Here is a 19,330-nt window from a genome sequence, read left to right on the forward strand (position 1 = left end):
CAGCCCCAAGCATCAGCCAGAGAAAATAGTGGGAGTGTTTGGCTGCCAAATCACACCAGCTCTAGTGCGGCTGACTGCATCCCTCAGCAGTAAGCAGTGGGTTGTTGCCATTTGCATCCTTACTCATATTTTGACTTTAGGCTAATACAAATGTGAAATGCATCAAAAAAAAAAAAACATTTACAAACCGAGCAAGTATGAAATTAGTGGAATGGGGGAAAAAAATACTTTCCACCTGTCAAAGGCACCCAGTGAGTCACATTTCCTGAACATTTTAAACGAGCGCTGATTTGGTCTCTCAGAACATCTCCGACTTTCTCAAATTCTCAGAAAGACAAAATGCAGCTCTTTAAGTGCACAGAGTGATTCCTGTAAAGCATATTTAGGTGCTTCAATACGAAACATTAACTGTGCTGCAATTAAGCCTCATTTCACCACACTTTGCACAACAATCACACGTGATGAGCACCATTCAGAGCTGTCACCCCGTTCAGCACCGACACTTCAAAAGCCACTGCGTCATCATTCGGTAACAGTCAAACTATGAAGCCCCTTTGATGGAGCAAACGTGGCATGCAATCTGCTCCTGTGTCACCTTTCACTCGCCAGGCTGCTCGATGAAGAAAAGACCGTCTGAATGATAAGTAGAGAGCAGGGTGTTTCAGTACGAACACTGTTTATTTTATTGTTAAAAAATACCTGTAAGATTGGCTTTTTAAGCTTTTCAGGGAATATCTGAGTTATTCATTGGAGGGAAAAAAGATCCTAGAATCTCTTTAAAATCTAATCCATGCTGACCGAAGGCAAAAATACCAACATTTGTATCTATCATGACTTACATTTTCTAAAAGCACTAATTTATACTTATATCAGGTGCACATCTGCATGTAAGTAACACTTGTGCTTGCATGTGTTTTAAACCTGAATGTGTTTTTCAGTTTAATTCCAAGTTTGATGTATAGATGGACAATTTCTACATGTTTAGGGCTGCTGTGCATGTCTCCAGCTTTCTATCCAAACTCTGTCCATCAATATTTCTGCCAATGTTTATCACGCTCTCTATAAATGAAGATCCACTGATATTGTATTGTTGTTGTGTATTGATATTGAAATCCACGTGCTTCTTTTGCTTTTACCCCACTAAGCATCACTCAGTACTCTTAATAAATTTCTGTAGATATTAATGTCTTTCTTTAATAGTAAAAACTATCAGCACAACCAGACTGAGACGGGCTTTGTGCATGTTTAGAGAGACTGGAGGTTTTACATGACTGATTCAGTTGCCTTCACAAAGTGTTGGTTAGTAATAAAATGAACAGGGCTCCTCTGGGTTGCCCTTCTTGGATCCTTAATAATTTTACCCAGGATGGACAGAAAATAAAGTGACACATTAAAAGAGATTTAATTGTGTCTCATATTAATCTTTCATTTCCAGTTTATTGTTTTGAGAAATTTAAACATACACAAAAGTCTGTACACACAGTGTATCCTGTGTATCCATTGTAAAAAACAAACAAACAAACAAACAAACAAACAAACACAAAACAGAAAAAGGGGGGGAAAACAATTTTTTTCATATTCATTATTTTATTATTTGGGTGTAGCATGAATAACCATGTGGGAGGTTTTTACCAGTAAAGATAAAGCTGTAAAATTTATGAAAATGTATGCCTTCCTTCATGTTTTCTAGTGGGGCCTGATTGGAGTCTGTGCTAGACCGATTCTGGCCCCTGGGCCCTATTTTTGAAGCTACTGTATTTTTCCTAATATTTCAAACAATAGGAAAAAACAACATGTCATAATTTCCAATCTCTAAATCTTATGGAAAATTAACAAATGCTCTGTTTATAAAGTTGTGGAAACCTGCTGAAACCTGAGACTGAAGAAGTCACTTGTGAAACGCTACAAAATGAACAGAATCAACTTTTTGGGATAAAACATTAACCTTTACAAGCACTAAATTTAGGAAAATTAAGCTGTGAGGCCTGATGAGTTAAGCAAAAATGTACCTTTGAGTTAACATTGAAATACATCATCAATAGCCTCGAGAGTATATCCTCAACTAGAATATCTTATAAATAAAAAACATATATTTGATAAATACTGGTGTAATAAACATGAAGATTTTTAAGTCTCTAAAATAAAGGAGCAGACAGGGTATATATATTATGTATATATCGTTACTTTTTTACTTAGGATTTAAGTATAGTAATAAAATAAAGTAACACTGTCACAATACTAAATAATACTGTTGACTAGTATCTTTCCACCACAAAAATCATACTAAAAAAAATCATACTAGTATATTTTTACGTGTTATTCTAAATGTAATGAGCTGACTACACCTGTGTAAGGCACACATCGTTCTTAATGTAACACAGCACCTGTGAACCTTTTAATACCCTGCTTTCTTTTGCTGTTTGCAGCCAGTTGGTGCGCTTTTTGAGCTCGCCCCCTGCTGGTTACATTTCAGAAGTACAATTTTTACGTGATGGAAAACAGCGAGTAATTCTCTTCCATATTCAAAAATACATGAAAAGCTTCTGGGAAGAAAAGATGTGTGTCTGCATGTGTTCCAGATGACTTGTGACAGCATGCAGTTATCCAATCCTCCCACTTCTCACAGAGCCACTGTTGTGAATTAGTAATGACTCCAGCTGGAGTCCCAGAGCTGCTACCTTTTTGATGTCTTGCTGCCAAATACGGGAGTAGAAAGAAGGGGATTATTACGCAACCGCCGCTGACCTCTACATCTGGACGCGCTTCATCAGTGTACAGTGCAGCACTGCGTGGACTGAGGCTGCACTACTGGTCCTCTGTTTTGATCTTCTGTTAATACTCGATGCGTTTTTTGGCAAGGTGCCTTGAGGGTGGTGGCAGTGCCTCCAGGTGGTGTCACGCGGAGCTGCCGTGGGTTTAGGTTGAGCTAATGCACACACGTTCATTTCTGCTCAGCCACGCACTTACGCTGCCCACGTGTCATCTTTTTCGCTGTCCTGCGCTGTCATGAGTAACATCCTCACATTTTTTCTGTGTTATCTCCTCCTCAGGATCACCTCAGTGTTAAAAAAAAAACAACCCACAGATATATAGAGTCATAGCATACATATGCACTTAAATATAAACGCAGTGTAACACACGTGTAGATAAAAAGAAAAAAAAAGATAAGAAGGCAACTTATCTTGCTTTCTTATCTTTATTATCTATATGTGTGAATGTGTGTGTGAATGGGTGGATGACTGGATATGTAAAGCGCTTTGGGGTCCTTAGGGACTAGTAAAGCACTATATAAATACAGGCCATTTACCATTTATCTGACAACACATGAGGACATTAGCAAGAATTTATTGTGGGGTTTTGTTTGTTTTTTTTGATCCAGTTTTAATCTGAATCAGTGTGATGGCCTGTGTCTGATGCTCAGGACACCGCTTTAATAGTCCTTTAGATTAAATACGGTTTATGATGATTGCATGGAATTGCTGGACCTTCTTTACATGTTGTTTCCTTCTGTTTTTCACCCTTAAGCACCAACAAAACCCAACTTTAGAGGATTTTCTGGGTCCTGTTTCCATATTTTAAAATGCACATTAGAACTGCAGTGATCAGGTTACAATAGGAAGAATGTCAGCATAATGAGTTACTGCTAAATTTGCCACAGCAGTAAATATAGAATAATAAAAAATTATCTTAAAAAAACAAAACTATTGTTAACTTTCATTAAAATAGTTCTGTAGTTCACTAAGTTAACCGCCCCCTTGAATCTATTGTCTAACAATGTGGCTCAGGCATCAGCACATTTCTTTCTGACACTTAAAAGCTGCATAAAGCGCAGTTAAATACTCTGGATAAGACAGCTTAGTGACAAAGGGGACCCAGAAGTACTTTGATGTCATCCTTAATCTTTATGTTATACGAATGGTCTTGAGTTGGTAAAGCTGGATTTAGAATCACACATTTGTGTGGCTCCCAGGCTGTGCAGAGAAAAGGATTATGGGAATTCAGTCAATGCAGACACAGGAATGTGTTCATTCTTCTATAAAAAACACACACAAAAAACAGACAATGTATGTAAGCGAACACACACACACACACACACACACACACACACACACACACACACACACACACACACACACACACACACACACACACAAATGCAGAGCTACATATTTGGACATAGACAGAGTGACCCACCTCCTCTCTCTCCTCCCTTTGGATTTTATTACAGGTTAAAATTAGACTATTGGTAAACCTCAAAGTTCACTTTTTTCCCACTGCCATAGCCACACCACATACTTGTGCAAGAGGGTGAATTTCTAAGTTAAAACTACATGGGTACATGACACAGGCCAAGAAATTAGTACTATGTGCCTGATTTCACTCACAAAATGATGCTGATGTGAAAACTTGAGCAGTACCTCACAGGTAGCCACATAATTTGGCAAATCATTCCATTAAAATGCACCAAAAGGCACCAACCCCACAAAATGCAGCCGGCAGATACGTTTCAGTGATTTGAATTGGAGATGGTGAGTGATGGTGACATTAAACTGCAAATTGCTCTGTCAAGCAAAAGTTTCCCCAAAGACTAAATTTTTTATTAAACACCCTTTCTATTCTACCCGTTCTATTTTACTACACTGAGATTGCACTTTGTGTTTTCTGTTCATCGTGCAGTACTGTTGAAAATGTGCTTCTGTGCTTACATCTGTGATTCTATTAAGTTTACAATAGCTAACAAAAGAAATGAATTCTCCCTGATGCTGCTTTGCTTTGTTGGCAATGATACAAGGGCGAAAACCCCCAAAAAACTAATGCAGTCGTTGAGCCAAACCAGTTGTTTTAATTGTTAATTTTAGCTGACTGAGCACAACACATCCAACTGGGCATATTCACAGTTGAGTTACTGGTGGCTTGCACCTTTTGTCCATTTCCATCATTTGACCTAATGGTCAGCCCCACAGTGTGTTCAGCTGAAACTTAAAAACTCAAACGCTTTGTTTTGAAAAGTAAACTTCAGAGTTATGTCAGTAATTGTCGAGCTGCCGGCAATAATACGCAACCCCTGCAGATGAAGATGCAATGGTAATGATTTGTACTCCTGAGCAAGGAGAAATCATACAGATCGTATGATTTCTCCTTGCACCTTAATATGATGGACTGAAAAAGGCTCTCACATCAATACGCTGTTCCCAGCGGCTGCGACATTACTGAAATGCTAATGAAGGAAACGCTCGGTGAATAGTAGGATCATTAAACTGTGTGGAGAGGGAGGAACAGAGTGGAGAGGCAAGGAAAGGAGCCTGATGGTGGGGATGATGATGATGGTGATGATGATGGTGATGTATGGATGTTTCCTAGATATGAAGCCCCAATTTAAGCTGTATTTGCTCAGCTCAATCTGGCAAAGATGCTAAACGTGCCCCCACTCCACCCACCTAATGAGAGGACACTGGCAATAATGTTCAAGCCTGGAGCCAGAAGAGAGACAGAGAGGGAGAAAGAGCACGATGGCATGTGTGTTTGTCTCTCGGAGGAATCAGTGGTGCGTTAGAGATTGGAAAACGGGCCCGTGTAGTGAACAGATGAGAAAATCAAGATTGCTCAGTGTCAGCCTGTGCTGGTGCTCGAGTCTTAAGAGAGAAAGGTGGGGAGGAAGACGAAGGAGTGAGAGTCAGGATGGTGGGAAACTCCCATTCATCAAAAACTCTTCAAATAGTCGGGAATGAATGCTGGAATTGGTTTAAAAGCAGATATGACGACAGCAGAACCAGTACTGATGGATCCCTGGTTCTCGTCTGATAGACAGAGACACACAAACAGACACGCACACACACACACACACACACACACACACACACGGTCTCTTACTGAAGTGTGCTGTCAGCATCAGTACCGCAGTTATTCATCAAAGGCTCTCCCCCCCTTCGTCTCACCTCGCCTTCTCTCCTCTTCTTTACACACTTTCACATACATGATGGTGCAAAAAGGGGGCGAGAGGACACCCGTCTCCAATAAGGTTAGCGTGAAAGAGCAAAATAGCATCAGACTGCAAGGTGTTACAGTAGTCAATTTCAAAGTCAGTGAACACGACTGTTTGCTAAGCCCTCCCTACCCCCAAAAAGAGTTATTTTACTGAATTAATATTACATACGTAAAATTGTGAGTGCACTGAAAACTCATCTCTGGCTGACTTTTAGTGTTTCTATATAAGCGAATGAGTTCAACCTTTGGAGGCATCAGTCACACAGACCTAAAGACTCCCTGGCAACCTCCAGCTCCCAGTTGACGACTGGTTGCTGATAGCTGCTAGGTGAAATCAGTTGCAAATAGGTTCTCCCCCAAAAGTCTCTTTGTTAATACATGGTTGCTGCACCTGAAATTTTATCCTAATTTCACTCTTATATTGAAGGATAAGGCCTAAGTCCATGGAGGACCACTATAGAAAACACGAATGCCTCGTTTTTACCAACCCCTAAAAAGGTTTTAGGGTATTCTTCCAAAAGAACTATGTCATCATTTGTGTAAGATGTTACAACCACAGACTGTTTATAAAGGATGTAGTTATCACCCATTTTTTATTAAAGTCTCACCTTGAAGACTGTGTTTTGAAACCGTAAGCAATGAGTGAGGGGAATCAGTTCGAGAAACAGTACACCCTGTCAATCACATGACAATAAAACCAAGAATAAACCAAAACAAGCATGCCCTGCTTTGTCAACTCAGACAATGAACACCATTTTGCATTAAATAACACCTGAAGTTCAGGTGAAGTTATTAAGACTATGAACTTATTAAGTAATGAAGGTACTACAAACTGGTTTCGCCTTTTAAATCTGGAAGCTACATACAGCAAACTTATACTTTGACACCTTTGTACCAGAGTGCAAACATGTTAACACACCAGTTTCCCTCAGAGCTCACCTGTTTTGTGTTTTGTTGAGGCTTAGGGGCATGCTTTGAATGACAGGTGTGCCAAAATAGGCTTCCTCTGATTCGAGCTAATTAACTGGATCGCGCCACAGTATTTGTGGTCATGGAGACTTTAAAAGCATTTGTAATGCAATTATCTGGCTAATACAATGGGCTGCTGTGTGGTACAAACTAGAGATGGACCGATCCGATATTACGTATCGGTATCGGTCCGATACTGACGTAAATTACTGGATCAGAGATCGGAGAGAAATAAAAAAATGTAATCTGACTCTGCTCATAACCGTAGCATGTCGGAGCAGTGTGCTCACATCATAGAGCGGCTGTGTGTATTTGAAGCCTGCTACCAAACCAGCATTTCATCTCTGAGAAGGTTATCCCAGAGATAAGTAAAGCAAGTGTGTAAGTTCATCTCTGAATGTTTGTAAAGCGTTCCTGCGTTAAGCTTAACAACCAATACCTGGAGCGACTGCCTCTTCTTGCTGCTACTTCAATCATGAAACTGCTTAATGATCAGCTGATCGGCTTTTCTGTCACGACTCCGTCTCTCTTGTTTGTTTATTGCCCACTTCGCGCCAGAAAGAGGAAACCAGCGGCTGAACAACAGCAGCACGTTTAAGCTTGATAAGCTGTTGTTAGAATTTATTTAATATTACTTTCTACACCAGGATCTTTTTCTACGCAGCTGACGGCTGGTAACTGTCCAGGGGCGGATCTAGCAAAGTTTAGCCAGGGGGGCCGATAGGGCATGAACAGGGAAGAGGGGGCACAAAGACATACTTTTCTTTCTTATTCTCATTTAAAATGTCTGGCTTTTAATCAATAATTATCTGAATCTTACACCCAAAGTCCATTACTGTATATAATAACTGTTAAGTCTAATATACCCTAGTAAGCTATATTACTTTTTCCTTTGGGAAGATACCATCTGTACAGTCTGCAGTTCTGTTGAAGGAAGATGTTGAATCTATTTAATTATTTTTCAAAAATAATTTCTTTCTGTGCATTTTTTTTCCACACTGCATCAAATTAAAGTTGATTACGTCGATTAAGCATCATGAGGTGGAGGTTTGGGGGGTGGTTCCCTATTTTTTATTTTTTTTTGCTGGGAGTTTGCAACCCTATTAGTTAGGTTGCTTAAGATTTCTGCTAAGTACTCTTTAAAATACCAGAATAGGAAGGATTGAGTAGGTTTACGTTTATTAGATTGATCAGTATTGCTGAACTATGAAATATTTTGGGTGCAGTGTATTTTTTACATACAGGTATAACAGAATAGCTTTAGTGTTGTTGTTTATTTAAACTTGAGTATGAACTTATACAAAATTCAGCAAGATATTAAAAAACAGTTTTATTGATTAAAAAACACTATATCGGATTCATATTGGTATCGGCACATATCCAAATTTATGATATCGGTATCGGACATAAAAAAGTGGTATCGTGCCATCTCTAGTACAAACCACCCAGGAGAGTGAAATTCTAGTAATTTATTAGTCCATTACTTAAGCTGCATCCATAAACTGTACACACTGATCCCTTCGACTGTTGTTATTTAAGCTGGTTAGTGTTAGCTGGTAACTTTGCCCTTTACCCTCTCATCCAGGTATGATCATTTCTGACTCCATTAAAACCACACATGGCTCACCTGGAGTCAGATTGTAGATTCCCGAAACAAGCAGCAGCATGGTGGCTTGTCCATCTTTTATATACAGTCTAGAACCAGCCACCTCACTATGCTCAACATTAACTTAGCTGTTGTGTTAAAGTGGGAAAAACTTATTATGCATACTGCCCCAGAATGCAAAGAAATCCAGAGCTTTGCAGGTCGGTAAGGGCTTTAGTGGGAAAGCCATTTGGCTTGAATAAATCTTTGATGGGGGATTAGAGGGTTGAAGATGCTGATATGAGAGTAGCTATATTTGCTAAAGAGGAATTCCAGGTTGGAGGGGGCTCCTGAGGGGTTCTCCCAGCAAAATGAGTTTAATTCCATAATAATTTCATTTGCCAGAGCATATCCCATTAGAGCCTGAATGAGGAAGGATGATTTAATAATAGACATCAACATTAGTGGTATTATATCCCTGGATACATAGCTAACTGTTCTACAGTTTAATACCAAACAATCAACTATAGTGTGATGTGAGGGTTCAGGGGCTAATTAGATCAGTCTACTGGGCCTAATCTCAGATTAACTGGAAGGCCAAGTTTAGCATTTTTTGAATATAGGGATCGGCAGACATGCAACATTTCAGTCCAGCTCCATTATAGTTACAGTTAAACCTTTGAGTTTGGAAACCCTGCACGAGTTGAAAGTGACTTTAACATGTCGACACAACGTGATCATGCTATCGCACACATGCATGAAATGTGACAGCACCCGAGCCAGCGGCTTCCTGTTAGGTAACACAGGGGCTTCCACCCTCAGCGCTGGGCATCTGTCCTTGCAGGAAGAGAGACATAAAGGGATGCTAAGAAAAGATGCTTACGTCAGGAGCAACCGTGGACTTCTCTTTCTCTCTTTCTTGCTCTCATATGCTTTCTAACTCATCGCGCTCTCTCCCCAGCTTTCCTTGGTTTCTCCTTCTAAGGAGGACAGCCTCTTTAGCTGATGCCAGCACTTCAATCGGAGCCACTTAAGAAAATAAGCTGTTGCCATCTTTGTGCTGCTGGTTGGTGCTACGGTCACATGCTGTAACACTCTCGGGAGGCAGGTGCAGAATTCCTCATAGGAACAGTTTCCTGTCCAAGAATGAACTAAAATGCAGGTTGTTTACCACAAAACAACTGAAGAATTGTATGTGCTCATTATATTTGGTGCATCTCATAATGTCAAGATAAAGCTATATTCACTGAAGTGTAAGCGGCTGACTGAAATTATGATATAATTTATAACTTAGACTAAGATTGTGGCTCAAGAGTTGGGAGTTCGCCTTGTAATCAGAAGGTTGCCGGTTCGAGCCCCGGCTCGGACAGTCTCGGTCAATGTGTCCTTGGGCAAGACACTTCACCCGTTGCCTACTGGTGGTGGTCAGAGGGCCCGGTGGCACCAGTGTCCGGCAACCTCGCCTCTGTCAGTGCGCCCCAGGGTGGCTGTGGCTACAATGTAGAGTGGGAGTGACCGTGTCCCAGTACTGAAAACCACAGTATTAATGAAAGTATTGCCCAAAGGTAATGTTTCCACCTCTCTGCTAGACTGTGAGAATGGCTTTCTTTGGTTCATACTCAGCATTTTCCAAAATACAGGGGGGTTGAGTTGATGCCAAAGACTTTTACTTTAGTTTCATCTGACCACAGCACTTCTCAGAATCATTTAAATGTTCTAACCCTAAGATTGGCCTGTACATGCGCTTTGCAGGTTCCGGAAGATTCCATTATAGCACAGGTACGATCTGATATTGTTGTGTTGGAGTTGTTTCTGGATCAACGGCGGTAATGTTGATCCAAGTTCAACATTTCAAGGAACTAATCACATTGTAGTGATGTCATAGTTTAGCATCTTGGAAACACCATCACACCAAACCATAACCCTAACCCCAGAACTCTAACCCTAACCGTAACCACGATCATATCTTAACCCCAACCCTAATTTTGACCCTAACAGCTCCTTTTTTGGATTTTCTTCCTGAGTGGACATCGGCAAGTATTCTTCTCTAAGTCGCAAAGCTATGACATCGTAACAATGCGACTGGTCAGATGAAATGTTGATCCAGGAACAACACCAAAACGAGAATATCAGATAGAGCACAGCGTATTGTGTTACCAGGGGTGTTCTTGGTAACAGTGGATCCAACTGCCACATGGATACACAGCCGATCTGTAGCTCCCTCAGATGCCTCCCTGGGTAATTTCACAGAAAATCCATTTCTAGCTTTTTTTTGGCTGAAGTATTATTATGATTGTCTCTCTATATTAAAATTAAACTGCCATAAAAATTTGAGAGACTGTTCATTTCTTTGTATGTGAACAAATTTACAAATTCAGCAGGGGATCAAATTATTATTTGCCCATGTGTATTTGAGAGTTTTTACGAAAGGATGCAGAGGATGAATACATGCATAGACTTATTCAAAACGGTTTCATAACATACAGCATGTAAATACCATACAAACACTCTATACATAACAGGTAGAAGTTTACCGCATAAAAACAGAATTCAGAAATATTACAAGGAAAAAATTGAAATAATGAACCTTTTCAATTTCAGTTCAATTCAATTTTATTTATATAGCGCCAGATCACAGCAACAGTCCCCTCAATGCTTGGTAGACCCTACAATAATACATACAAAGAAAAAAACCTCAAAATCATATGACCCCCTATGAGCAAGCACTTTGGTGACAGCGGGAAGGAAAAACTTCCTTTTAACAGGAAGAAACCTCCAGCAGAACCAGGCTCAGGGAGGGGCGGGGTCATCTGCTGTGACCAGTTGGGGAGAGAGAAGAAAGACAGGATAATATTACAAAGAAGAACACATTTTTGTTGCCTTTGGTTCAGGTCAGATCATGTTGGGGAGTGCACTTATCCCCTACTGGGATTGCATAAAATTTACACATGCACCCCACTGTCAGTAGCATCCTCGGGCAAAACAATAACCTACTTATGTGACGTGGTGGAAAGCAGGCTGCATCAGTCCTACATATGACCAACTTCCAAACTTTCCATTTACGGAGAATAGTTAGTTAACAAAAGCTGTATTACCAGTAATTTATTATTGATGGGTTTTTTTGGCAATCCAGAGAGAGTGTAAAAGGCAGTGTACACTTTCAGAGCAACTAAATTCACTTGCAAACACAAAATATGTTTCCGTGTCCCTGCTGTGCTGCCTGCTCGCTCACCTGCAGGGAAGACAGGAGTAAGGTGAATTGCTTTAGTCTCGTGAGCCTTAAAATTGAATTGCATCGCCAAGGAGAGAAGGGCCAAATATTCAAGAATGAGAAGAGATGTGATGATGTCAGCAGCTCTGAGGCAAGCACTTTTCCCCTTTTTTTTCAGGATAGCAGCATGCATGGATGATGTGCATGTGTTTGTGTGTCATTGTAGAGATGCCTCTATGCTGAGTTGAACAGCCGGATGGGTTCAGGTTGTCATTAAGGGAAAGTTGAGTAAAGCAATGGGCTGAAACTCATTTTTATTATCTCCATATCACACTCTTGACACTTTTCCTTCTGCTTTTTTCCTCTTCCTGACCTCTCCCACCATTATTCCCTCTGCTGGACTTAAATCTTCCTCGCTCACCGTCTGCCTTCACTTTTGTGTTGTTCGAATTTCTTTCAAGTCATTATTTTCCGTCCAATTTCCACCACAATTTCTCACCTCATTTCACTTGAGATCCTTTTTCGTCTTCATTTGCATGGCTCAACCATAAATATTCCTCTGTCCTAAACACATACACACACGCACACACACACACTACCATACACTGTAATTAAACTCCCCCAGGGGCAGTTTGGGGGTTAGCAGTGAGAAGAGATGAGGAGAAAGTGAGCGATAATGCCACTTCAAAGCGGCTGCAGACTGGCTCATTCCCCTCAAGCTTCAGATGGATTAAGGCCACTTCTAGCCTTTTTTGTACCCCATCAGCTCCACTTGAGTTCAACACAGAGCACCCTCTTCGACAAATGTATCCCGGTACACTCCAAACTCAACAGGCAACGGAAAACAACTCCTCAAGAACAAAAAGTAGGCACAATGAGCCGTACTTTGAGTGCTACACACTAATTGCAAATGTGGGAATAATTTAATGATTTGTTATTTTACTGTGAGGTTGACGTGATTCAGTCCAGATTCAACAAACATTTTTTTATAGCTTATCTAGCAAGCTAAGTAGTGAGATAAAGCTAATTCTCGCTAAGCTAAAATGTTGTATATCCACACAGCTATCTAAGATCATCAAAACACTCTTTAACACCCACTGGACAACTGTTTTTCTCATGTTGTCCAACAAATCGATCATATTAAAGCTTTGTTCCTGCTGCCTGTGTCTGTAAAGTGAAGCCAGCCGTTTTATATAAATCACTGGCAGCTGCAGAAGCACCTTAAATCTGCATTCTTTCTAATGAACAGTAGGGGGCGACGTCTTTGTTTTAAAAAAAGATAAGCTCCAATCAAGTACCAGATCCTACATAGGACAAACAGTTGATAAGATTTGCCTACTAATTAGGCAATATGCTTGGTTTATTGACAACTACATGTGAAGCCATATTCTTTGATAACTGCATGCAGAGACTGCTGAGATTACAAGTTTATTCCAGTTTGCAAAGACGTTTGTATTGTTCATGTTCAGCTCAACGACTCTACACAGGGGGGTCATACTGACAGTAAATGTAATACTATGACTGCAGTGTTGATCTTTACCATCTCCCTCTGATCTCTGGTAAATGATGAAGTATTCCTCTTATTTTAAACCTGACATTAAATCTGCATATGATTTCTTATCATTTCTCCAAACACATTAACCTCTAAAAAGAAGTTCTCCAAAAATAAATCTGTCAGCATCATGCTTCATGAAAACAACTGGCGTGACCACCAGTAAGGTGAAGATTCAAGGGTGGGGTTTTTTTTTTGTCTCTTCTTTTTTTATTTTGCAAGCTGAAACCAGAGGTCACTGGAGGAGACTGTGCTCGTCTGAACCTAAGTTGAGTGATAAAACTGTCAGCGGCACAGCAAAGAGATATGAATGTTGTCATCTTAAATTGTTCTTATAACCTTGAAAGACACTGAAGAGCAAAGAGAAGAAAGGAGAGGAGCAGGGCGTCACATCGGCATCTTCTCCCTGAAGCAAAAGAGACGTTAAAGGGGCGTCTGTTGAGAATGTTAATCATGTATTGATCTGTGTAATCTGTGTCCCTGAGTACCTATACATGAGCACAACGGACAGCATTTTGCCACACTCCAGGAGAAACACTGGCCCAATTTTATTCTTAATAAGGTGCACAAGCTTTGCAGGACCCTTGTGTCCCCTTTATTGACCTACTACTGCATGTTATTCTCTTTAAGAGACCATATAGGATACACAATTAGTAAGATTTTATGTGCCTGCCAGAGCCCTTTCATTTGATTGAGTGGGTATGGGATCAATAGGTCCTTCGATTGCACATAAGAGCCCTTTTACTGACAAATCGCACTCACAATTGATTTCCTGTTTATAGATTCATTCCTATTATTAATTTCTACACATATACAGTTCATGTTTTATTAAACGTTGCATGGGATCACTTTTTCCTTCCTTTAGCTTCTGGAATCCCATTCCAGCTTATGTAATGTTAGGAATCATTAAATGTCTTTAGAAATGTTTTACCTTTGTGTTGCATCATTTGTAAATGATGTACAGAGGATTCTAAATTAACGGTTGTGTCGCAAGGTCTAAGAGAGGCTGAAGCTATGGCATTTAAATGCATTTATTGCACTATCATAGACATCAGTGTTTCTCTTACATCCACAGGAAAGTGAAAGTTTTTAGTGCAGTTTTACTATTGGAAGATCACTGGCACCAGAATTCGGTAAGGCTGTTGGTGCACAAAAGATGATGGGGGGGGCAAACTAACAATCCTAAACAGCAACAGTGACATCATCACATCACAAATGCATTTTTTTATTTAGATATTGTAACTGTCCATACATTCTCACCCAGCTACTCTTCAGTTAGGGTCAGGCATGAAAAACTACTTATTTGACTTGGGAAATCATAATGTAAGGCATAATATGCATTATGTGTTAAAAACTTAGCTTAAAGTGGTGTTAAGGCAGCAAGGTGACATGGTGGATAGCACTGTTGGCTCACAGCAAGAAGGTCCAGGGTTCAGATCCACTCGGATCCAGTCTCTGTGTGGCCTTTCCAGCGTCCTCTCAGATCCAGATGTATTGATATTGCAATAACACATGTGCACAGATAGAACAGTGAACGTCTGTGCTTTATAAATGATTGATTGGTTAAAGCGTTTCAGACTGCTTCATTAAAAATAGCTGACAACAGGCACGGATATGTTACTTTTTGTCTAAAATGATGATTTCTCTTTGGAGGATTGGTTTGTTTTTCGCAAGTAACTTATAAGCGAGGACTGATGCAAGTGTGTGCGTGTGTTTGTGAGGGAGAGAGAGAGAGAGAGTCATAAGCCGTGGCTGCACGTTGCACTCTGCAGCACTTGCGCACTTCTTCCACCTCTCCGCATACTGAAATCCTCTCTGCGCCGACTTTCCATCACAGCCAGCCTGGAAGTCCGCCGGTGGTCGAAGGGCCGTCGTTGTGAGGTGTCCACCGAGACAACTGAGAACGGCATCGTGCACCACCACCACCCCGTCCCTTTCCCCACCCTCCCCTTAACCCTCCTCCTCTCCTCTGGCCGTTGTTGCGCTTCTGCTGCTGCAGAGTCCAAGTTCAGGTGAGCCCGGTCTCCGGTACAACAAGTACCTCCTCTCTCCGGTACCCTAACCGGGGGATGCTCGCCTCCTCCCGTTAAACGCCATGCTATAAATGGGCCGCACAGGATGTGAAGCCTCACCAGAAGAAGCAGGAGGATGGCTAAACCAGGCTTGTCTGCGGCGGTGCTGCTGCTCCTGCTGGGCTTCCTCTCAGCGTCCTCCGTTAATGCCGGTGAGTTTTACCACAGGTTGATGAGCGATCGTTGCGAGTAAATGTGAGTTGATGCAGCGGGCCGATTAAACACATGTCGTTGTGCTTTTATTTTAGTGTTATTTGGCAGCAGCTGACTGATGTCATGCATTTGGTGTGCATTTCATCCCTTTTTGGGAAGCCACCTGACGTGACACACTGCATGTGCGTGCATCAGCTATAGGTGGACACAGTGAGCTTTAGTGATGCCAAAAAAATGGCTGACACAAGTTGGTCTCACACTGCATCAGAGTGACAGTTTAATCCCAGTTTGTATAAATGTTTCTAGAAAAGTGTCATTCAAAAAAAACCCAGTCTTTGTGGCACCGTGTGATTGGCTCAGTAAGTTCTCAGATGACTGTTAAATTCAAGTAAAGACTAAACGAGCATTAGAGCTTTACATTTTAGTTGACTAACTGACCAATCAGTGGTCATTTTCTCAGATGTGAGTATTTGCCACTTTCTCTTGTGTCAGACAAAACAAGATATTAGTGAGCATCATTTTGGCTCCTGGAATATTTCAGTTGGCATTTTTTCACCATTTTCTGAAAATTCTTCATTGTTTGGGGAGATAATCTCTAGTAGCTGCTTTAAAAATGTGCAGGTTCATCCATCCAGTGTCCTGAAGGGATGTGAAATGTGATTGAGTTACTTCCATGTAAAGCCTCTACGTACAGCAGGTCCAATCCTCCTATATGTTCATGCGTGTGTGGGGTTGGGGGCTGGGGGACTATCTCATCTATCTTGTACGATATCGCATGTTTCTAACCTGCGGCAACATATGTTCATCTCATGCGTAAGATCTTGGTTACACTGCATCCTGATGATAAGCTGATAGATGACAGTCGCGTGAAAAGCCCAAATCTTGGCAATAAGCTCATGTGGGATTTATCTCGGCCTCTAGAGATTTGATATTTTGGCTTCCCGAGGCTGGGAATGGATGTAGTTTTAAGAGGGAATTTTTGTTAATCTGCAGCAAACGCTTTAAGAATGGACGGGAATCCCTCTCTGCCATTGCATTGTTTCTGTGTCTGTGTGAGAACAGGAAGATAAACAGCGAGAAAATGGCCAGTCAAACAGGGAGTCATAGCGATGGATCATGCCCGTACAGTACTTGGGAACACATCACACATTTACTCTGCATCAGCAAACACACACATACACACACATTCACATGCAGCCTTTGGGAGCCACTCAACTGAGTTTGTCGCCTACCAAAAATGAATTTCACCAACATGATGTAACACACTGTACTGTGATGATTGTGTTATCAGCAAGCAGAAAGGGAGGGAAGAAAATAAAGTACATTCTTGTTTTTCCTGTAACAACACTTTTTAACTCCAAGAACAAGTCTCAAGATTGTGTGCTCAATATTTGCAGCGGTTTAATGCAACAGTGTCACATGACTGACGGCGTTTCTCCTGGTAACAATATTTTCAAAGAAAAAGCTTGAAAGGAGCTTGTCCAGTCAGAGCTAAAAAATGGTGCAAATAAAATCAAAAATTGTTTTTCCTGTGCAATTGTGCAACAATGGGCTGACTTCAGCGGGAGGACAGATGGTAGAGCGGCCAGGAGTTATAATAATAATAATAATGGATTGGATTTATACAGCGCTTTTCAAGGCACCCAAAGCACTTTACAATGCCACTATTCATTCACTCTCACATTCACACACTGGTGGAGGCAGCTACAGTTGTAGCCACAGCTGCCCTGGGGCAGACTGGCAGAAGCGAGGCTGCCATATCGCGCCATCGGCCCCTCTGGCCAACACCAGTAGGCAAGTAGGGTAAAGTGTCTTGCGCAAGGACACAATGACCAGGACAGAGAGGCCAGGGATCAAACCGACGACCTTCCAGTTACAGATGCGATTCCCAACCCCTGAGCCACGGTCGCTCAGGGGTTGGGAATGACCATTAATTTCCTTTTTTAATGGCACGAAATGACAAAAATAGATAGTGAAGTACAAACTGTGCACAGGCCAGAAACAGCTATCCACTGCTGCTGACCATAGACTGTATATAAAAGACAGACATAGCAGTGGCGGCATCACCCATTGATTCCTTGCTCTCTGTTTTTTAAAGTCTTCTGGCTGCCATCGTGTTAGTTTTATTAGAGCCAGAAGTGAAGATATATGAACAAACACTGGTGTTCAGTTCACCGGTTCACCTTTTGAAATGTGTTTGGCTGCAGCAGTAAGACACAGGTTTCACTCAAGTGGTCTCCAGTTCTGGTTTTCACCTCATCTTTTCCACGTTTTACTACCACTCAGCAAGCAGTTGATGAATATTTGCAGACAAATCCTTCATGCAAGTTACAGACAGCCACCACAGTCTGCAAGCAACCAAAGCGATTACAAGGATTTTTTTTGTAAACCCATGGCATGAAGCTCCTGGTGCACAGCTTTTATGCTGATGTTAATATCAGAGGTTTGTAGCTCTGCAATTACAGAGTCAGCAGAGTGTTGGGTCGAGTTGCTGTGGTTCTTAAATATATATGTGCAATAATACTGTGTGCAGTTTATTGTTGAGTATCTTGAACTGGAAGAAATTTCAAAAACGGACTTGTTGGTATCATCCTATTACAGCGAGCTCTTTAGAATAACTTGTGCTAAAGAGGTAGACTGCATGAATGGGTGCTTGACCTTATTCAGCTATGGCCATGGGACTGAAAACACCTGAATTCAGAGATAAAGAGGTGTGGCCAAATATTGGGTATATGCAAATTAGTGCCAACTACCAGACTAATAAGAAGCACAAAATTCTTGAATGGTTTTTACTCCTCATAAACATCCACTAAAATGTCTCCAAAAGACTCAGCAGAAACACAGTGGACAGTTCAGTGACTCCAGTTATAGTTTGCAGGTGTCATTTAATCTATCAAAGATTTTGATTAACTGGAATTTCCGCGTATTCAACAGAATATTTATGTGACAAAATAGATAAATGTCCCTCTCAGTGACAGTTTCATGTGTGTGTGCACATGGGCGTTATCATCCTTGTGTGTACGATGTCAAGGTCTGATTCTGATGTTGCTTTACAAGTCAGGCTCATGGGAAATACAACTCTGTCTGTAATCGTAGAAGACCATGAGTTGGTCTTAACTCTCACATAACCATACACACTTTACTCTCTGCTACCTTCGCAGCTAAGAAATGAAAAATGTTAAGAAAGACTGTAATTTAGTCCGTCAAAGTTAATTTTCTGATTGATAAATGCATCGTGTTTTTGTTTTTTGTTTTTCCTCAAGAGTCATGGTTTAATGAGATATGTGGAGGAGAAAGAAGAGAGGAAAAGTTAAAGATGCGAAAGTGTGCGTGAAAGAAGAACAGAGAGAGAATGGAAAAAGTGTTTTTTCAAGGGAAACACCAGGAGACATGTATGTGCTTTATTAGGGCCGGTATTAATGAAAGGAGAGGGATTAATTTGTAGGAGGTGAAGAGAAGATCTTAAGGAAGGAGAGAGCGAGAGCACAGCGAGAGAGAGAGTGAGAGGGGGGACGATTTGTTCAAGTTGTAGCGTTTATAGTTATAAAGTGTAAAGAATATTTATGGCCTGTCTCTTTTTATTTCTTTCCTCTGGCCGTGCATGTGCGTCAGACACCCTGCTGTCAGCACCGCTCAATGTGACCATCAGAGAACTCGAGGTTAACTCTGCTGTGGTTACGTGGGAAATCTTGGAGGGAGACCCTGTCATCGGATTTGCCATCACCCAACAGGTACCGCTACATGTGTTGTAAAGCCCAGCAGGACTGATATAAATATCAATATTTGGTGATTTAGAGATGCGA

General features: G+C 41.1%; 1 protein-coding gene across 1 annotated transcript in view; it reads left to right on the forward strand.

The window, feature by feature from the left end:
* Nucleotides 1-15,001: 15,001 nt before the first annotated feature.
* Nucleotides 15,002-19,330, forward strand: part of fndc5b (fibronectin type III domain containing 5b) — a 39,741-nt gene continuing 35,412 nt past the window's right edge. Inside the window, exons 1-2 of the mRNA XM_085445447.1 lie at nucleotides 15,002-15,526; nucleotides 19,140-19,258. Coding sequence (XP_085301573.1) covers nucleotides 15,451-15,526; nucleotides 19,140-19,258 — 195 coding nt within the window. The 5' untranslated portion in view covers nucleotides 15,002-15,450. The remainder of the gene's footprint in view (nucleotides 15,527-19,139; nucleotides 19,259-19,330) is intronic.

Source organism: Copadichromis virginalis, linkage group LG22 (genome assembly GCF_057382275.1).
Source record: "Copadichromis virginalis isolate Kocher_CV1m ecotype Utaka linkage group LG22, C_Virginalis_male_GT1.1, whole genome shotgun sequence".
Taxonomy (NCBI): Eukaryota; Metazoa; Chordata; class Actinopteri; order Cichliformes; family Cichlidae; genus Copadichromis; species Copadichromis virginalis.